Raw genomic sequence first — 6000 nt, forward strand, 5'->3', positions numbered from 1 at the left:
AAACTGAAACCTTTAATGGGAGCATTATACAGTGTCAAATATAGTTTTATAGCATGTGAAAGTTACTACATGAACCTACCGGTATCTGTGTGGCGTGAGACAGAAGAGCTTGCATAGTCCCTTGATGGCAGGCTCTGGTAACTCTAAAAAATGCATTTTGAAGATCCATCAGTGGTAATTACAGCACCATTTTTATCATCATCATCATCATCATCATCATAGTGTAGAAAATTCAACAACACAAAATCCCTCACCTTTGCCCTGTATACACCGTTTCAGCTCTCCAAATATCTCCTTGCGCTCTTTCAGGCTGGCTGTGGTCACTTTTACAGCAAATCTTTTCAGCGCATCTGAAACCTGAAGCAACAAGTCACAGTTAATATGAGAACTGGTGTGATGACTTCAGTGAAGCAGATGGTAGCAGTGATCAGACTCAAAGTCAAGGACCAAAAGAGACTCAGTTCATGCTGCTTTCTGGAACCTGGGGGAAAATTGACAATTTTACTTGAGGGATGCCTTCAATGATTGGCTGGTTTTCTGTCTATCTATATATATGAATAAGTCACATTTATCATGAGATGAACTGCTTCTTACAGCCAATTATGAAAGTAACTCAAGCCATTGCATATATGGTCATAGAGGAAATAGTCAATCAGAGGATAAGATTGAGCCTAAATCTTACTTACATTACATTTTTTGCTCAGAGGTATGTTATTCTGCCGGAACAGACAATGTACAACTATCATTTTGTGTGTTCCTGTTTCTTGTGAAAAATATTTACATCTCATAAATGACCAATATATATATACATATAAATATATGAGTACGGATGAAATCATAGGAAACTGCCTGAAATGGGAACGTAATTCTGCTTTAAGACCTCCGGCTGTTTGACGACAAGGTGCATCAGAGAAATCATCTGATAAGGAATATTCAGTTACAAAGTGATTGGTACAGACAACTAAAAAACATCCCTATCCTGTGTAACACTTCCTTTAAATCAAAGCTTAAAATGTACTTTAAAACGTACTGCATTCACTGATTTTAAGTCATTTATGCCACACACGTTTTTATTCTTGAATTCGTTCTTTTATCACTGTGTTTTTATATTATTTGTATGTAATTAAAAAAAAAAATTTGTGGAGCACTTTGTAACTTTATTTGAGAAGTGCTGTGTAGTTAGAAGACAGCCATTAGAATTTAAGGTTGATGCACAAATTATCCCTACTGTTGTAGTACCCCCTGATAAATGTCAAATAAAATCTTATCAAAAACAAAAAAAAGCAGAATACGACCCTATTCTTAATTGTACTGAGTCAGTGAATATATTATTATTATCATCAGACAGAAACTCAATGTGCCATGTGTGTCATTTATGAAGAGTTTGCGGGAATGACAAATAGTGAATTTTATTTCAAATGTTCACACTTAGCAGTTTAATAAAATCCAATCCCAGGAGTGTAACCCGATTAGGATGAAATGATTTTGAATGTGTTCGTTTTAAGTCTGTGAGTGGGAAAGATGTTGCTTCAGAGGGAGAGAAATGAGAGAAAGGATGAAACTGTCTCTTTGTGGAGAGACTGTGTATTTACATTTCTTTCAATAAAAATATAATGTGTACAGTCAACAATAAGGGCCTTGGTTTATTTTAATCAACCGGTGGTCGACAAAGGAATCTTCAACAGACTCAATACACTCTGTGCCTGTGTTCCTGTTGCCACCCTGGGTTTAATATATGGTATATTTAATGTTAGTTCATCTATTATGATTCACTACTTGTGGAGGAGCGAGGACGTAGCTTAATTGACTCATCGTCGTTGAAGATGCTTGTTTGATGGACTTGGTAGAATGTATACCAACTCCAGTCGATGGCAGTGAGTTAAAGCCCCTGACTAGTTCGTCCACAGCCCAGTAAACCCACAGCTTCAGCTCAGACACAGTCCTCTGTCTGCTGCAGCTCAGTCTCATCCACACACCCAGGCTGCGTAGCACTGAGCTAACAGCCTGCTAGCTAGCCGTTTGCTAGCTGTTGGTGAAGTTTCCCCACTCCGGTTTCTCGACGAACAAAAAACACACACCAGCGAGTTTACGAAGTGGAACTCGATAAACCTCCGCTTCGATTCCCTTCGTACATGATACTCATTAAGTTAGATGATAGCACACTACTGAAAAAACAGCCACACAAACCTGCGTGTCCGCTGCCATCTTGCCGGTCTTGATGCAGGAAGAACTTGGTGAGGTCACTTCCGGGTTACAAAAGCTACGTAACCTTTTTTTTTTACCCTTAATATAATCACAATACTATTATCTGTTTATGTTGTCTAAATGATATATCATCTGTTTGTATTATCCATATTATATATCATCTGGTTATATTATCTATATTATATATCACCACTTTATGTTCCCCATATGATATAGTATCTGTTTATATTACCTGTATTATATTTGATCTGTTTATATTATCTAAATTAAATATAGCATCACTTTATGTTACCTATATAATATATAGTCTGTTTATATGACCTGTATTATATATCACCTGTTTATTTTATCTAAATTATGTATCATCACTTTATCAGAATCAGAAATACTTTATTGATCCAAGGGGGAAATTGTGTTTGTTACAATAGCTCCATGCAAGAGTATAAATATAAGCTTATAAAGATGTAAAGAATATATATATATAAAATATTATAAAATAAAATAAAATATGAAATATATGTTGCCCCTTAAATATATTATCTGTTTATATTACCTGTATTATTTATCATCTGTTTATATTGTTTAAATTATATATTATCACTTTATATTACTCATATAATATATTGCATGTATTATATATATAAGCTGTTTTTTATTATCTATATCATACATTATATGTTAACTTTATCAATGTCAGTTTGTTGATTTGAAAGTGTTTATTTATATTTGCTGGGTTAGTTTATGTGTTCTTTATGTTGTTTTGCTGATGTGATAATTAATAAAGTTTATTTAATACACACAAAAGGGAGAGAAACAGAGGAGTGAGACGGAGAAAGTTGAGAAACAGAGGAGTGAGATGGAGAAAGGGTGAGAAACAGAGGAGTGAGACGGAGAAAGGGAGAGAAACAGGAGTGAGACGGAGAAAGGGAGAGAAACAGAGGAGCGAGACGGAGAAAGGGAGAGAAACAGAGGAGTGAGACGGAGAAAGTTGAGAAACAGAGGAGTGAGATGGAGAAAGGGTGAGAAACAGAGGAGTGAGACGGAGAAAGGGAGAGAAACAGGAGTGAGACGGAGAAAGGGAGAGAAACAGAGGAGCGAGACGGAGAAAGGGAGAGAAACAGAGGAGTGAGACGGAGAAAGGGAGAGAAACAGGAGTGAGACGGAGAAAGGGAGAGAAACAGGAGTGAGACGGAGAAAGTGGAGAAACAGGAGTGAGACGGAGAAAGTGGAGAAACGAGTGAGACGGAGAAAGTGGAGAAACAGGAGTGAGACGGAGAAAGGGAGAGAAACAGGAGTGAGACGGAGAAAGTGGAGAAACAGGAGTGAGACAGAGAAAGGGAGAGAAAAAGAGGAGTGAGACGGAGAAAGGGAGAGAAACAGAGGAGTGAGACGGAGAAAGTTGAGAAACAGAGGAGTGAGACGGAGAAAGGGAGAGAAACAGGAGTGAGACGGAGAAAGGGAGAGAAACAGAGGAGTGAGACGGAGAAAGGGAGAGAAACAGAGGAGCGAGACGGAGAAAGGGAGAGAAACAGAGGAGCGAGACGGAGAAAGGGAGAGAAACAGGAGTGAGACGGAGAAAGGGAGAGAAACAGAGGAGTGAGACGGAGAAAGGGAGAGAAACAGGAGTGAGACGGAAAAAGGGAGAGAAACAGAGAAGTGAGACGGAGAAAGTTGAGAAACAGAGGAGTGAGACGGAGAAAGGGAGAGAAACAGAGGAGTGAGACGGAGAAAGGGAGAGAAACAGGAGTGAGATGGAGAAAGGGAGAGAAACAGGAGTGAGACGGAGAAAGTGGAGAAACAGGAGTGAGACGGAGAAAGTGGAGAAACAGGAGTGAGACGGAGAAAGTGGAGGAATGAGTGAGACGGAGAAAGTGGAGAAACAGGAGTGAGACGGAGAAAGTTGAGAAACAGAGGAGTGAGACGGAGAAAGGGAGAGAAACAGAGGAGTGAGACGGAGAAAGTTGAGAAACAGAGGAGTGAGACGGAGAAAGGGAGAGAAACAGAGGAGCGAGACGGAGAAAGGGAGAGAAACATGAGTGAGACGGAGAAAGGGAGAGAAACAGAGGAGTGAGACGGAGAAAGGGAGAGAAACAGGAGTGAGATGGAGAAAGGGAGAGAAACAGGAGTGAGATGGAGAAAGGGAGAGAAACAGAGAAGTGAGACGGAGAAAGTTGAGAAACAGGAGTGAAACGGAGAAAGTGGAGAAACAGGAGTGAGACGGAGAAAGTGGAGAAACAGGAGTGAGACGGAGAAAGGGAGAGAAACAGAGGAGTGAGACGGAGAAAGGGAGAGAAACAGGAGTGAGACGGAGAAAGGGAGAGAAACAGAGGAGCGAGACGGAGAAAGTGGAGGAATGAGTGAGACGGAGAAAGTGGAGAAACAGGAGTGAGACGGAAAAAGTGGAGAAACAGGAGTGAGACGGAGAAAGGGAGAGAAACAGAGGAGTGAGACGGAGAAAGGGAGAGAAACAGGAGTGAGACGGAGAAAGGGAGAGAAACAGAGGAGCGAGACGGAGAAAGTGGAGAAACAGGAGTGAGATGGAGAAAGTGGAGAAACGAGTGAGACGGAGAAAGTGGAGAAACAGGAGTGAGACGGAGAAAGGGAGAGAAACAGGAGTGAGACGGAGAAAGTGGAGAAACAGGAGTGAGACGGAGAAAGTGGAGAAACAGGAGTGAGACGGAGAAAGTGGAGAAACAGGAGTGAGACGGAGAAAGGGAGAGAAACAGAGGAGTGAGACGGAGAAAGTGGAGAAACAGAGGAGTGAGACGGAGAAAGTGGAGAAACAGAGGAGTGAGACGGAGAAAGGGAGAGAAACAGAGGAGTGAGACGGAGAAAGGGAGAGAAACAGACGAACAAAGTGGGGGAGTGGGATATAAGAGGGGAAGAAAGTGATTCTAAAACTGTTCAATTGTTAAGATGTGTTGAGATTTATTATCTGTAAAATTGGTTGAGACTTTTGAGTCAAGATGTGAAACACAAAAAGGGAAATTCAAGCTTTTGCTCCCTTTATTTTTCTGAAGTTAAGCCCTTTATTTGAACATGCACAATTTTCACATTTTATTTATTTTCTCTTATTTTGAAATGCAGCCCTACTTTTATTTAGTTAATGAGAGAACATTATACATATCTGCAATCATACATATATGTTCAGTTCTATGTTACGTGACAATAAATATTGTCAAACAGTTTTTGAATCGTACTGAATTCATTTGATTTGACAGTCAGGTATTTAGTACATGCAGATGTTGATACAACTACTAGGCTACTTAAATATATATCACACTAAATAGTTAGACATTATGATCTTCCGGACCTTTGCTTCAAGAAATTTTCTCTAACTGGACCTCTTTAAATTTTAGTTGAATACCCCTGACCTATAGTAACATATATAGCACATATTGATACAATAATTGCAAAGAAAAAAAGTATTTAGTTGTCTCCAAACTTAAAGAATCTTTGTTCTGCCTTATTCTGGCAGGATAGTCTTAAAACCTATCGGAAGGCCCTCTGTGATGCCAGATCAGCCCATTATTCCTCATCAATATAAGCAAATAACAGTAACCAAAGGGTTATTTTCAGTACGATAGCCTTAACATAGAGTCACAGCTCCATTTATCCACATATTCCTATAGGCCCCAGTAGTAATGACTTCATAAGATTCTTCAATAATAACATTCTAACTATGAGAGTCAGAATTCATCACCTCCTGCCCTTAATAGGCACAAATATACCCTCAAACACATACTCTGTTGAAACAGCTGTAAAACCTTTATACAGTATATAAATACTGAACAA

General features: G+C 39.5%; 1 protein-coding gene across 1 annotated transcript in view; it reads right to left on the reverse strand.

Moving 5' to 3' along the window:
- gcn1 (GCN1 activator of EIF2AK4) overlaps positions 1-2258 on the reverse strand; it is a 34369-nt gene extending 32111 nt beyond the window's left edge. The window contains exons 1-3 of the mRNA XM_034595131.1: positions 2188-2258; positions 255-357; positions 80-143 (exon numbers count right to left, since the gene is read on the reverse strand). Of these exons, the coding sequence (XP_034451022.1) occupies positions 80-143; positions 255-357; positions 2188-2205 (185 nt within the window). The 5' untranslated portion in view covers positions 2206-2258. The remainder of the gene's footprint in view (positions 1-79; positions 144-254; positions 358-2187) is intronic.
- Between the last annotated feature and the right edge of the window lie 3742 nt (positions 2259-6000).

Source organism: Hippoglossus hippoglossus, chromosome 9 (assembly GCF_009819705.1).
Source record: "Hippoglossus hippoglossus isolate fHipHip1 chromosome 9, fHipHip1.pri, whole genome shotgun sequence".
NCBI lineage: Eukaryota > Metazoa > Chordata > Actinopteri > Pleuronectiformes > Pleuronectidae > Hippoglossus > Hippoglossus hippoglossus.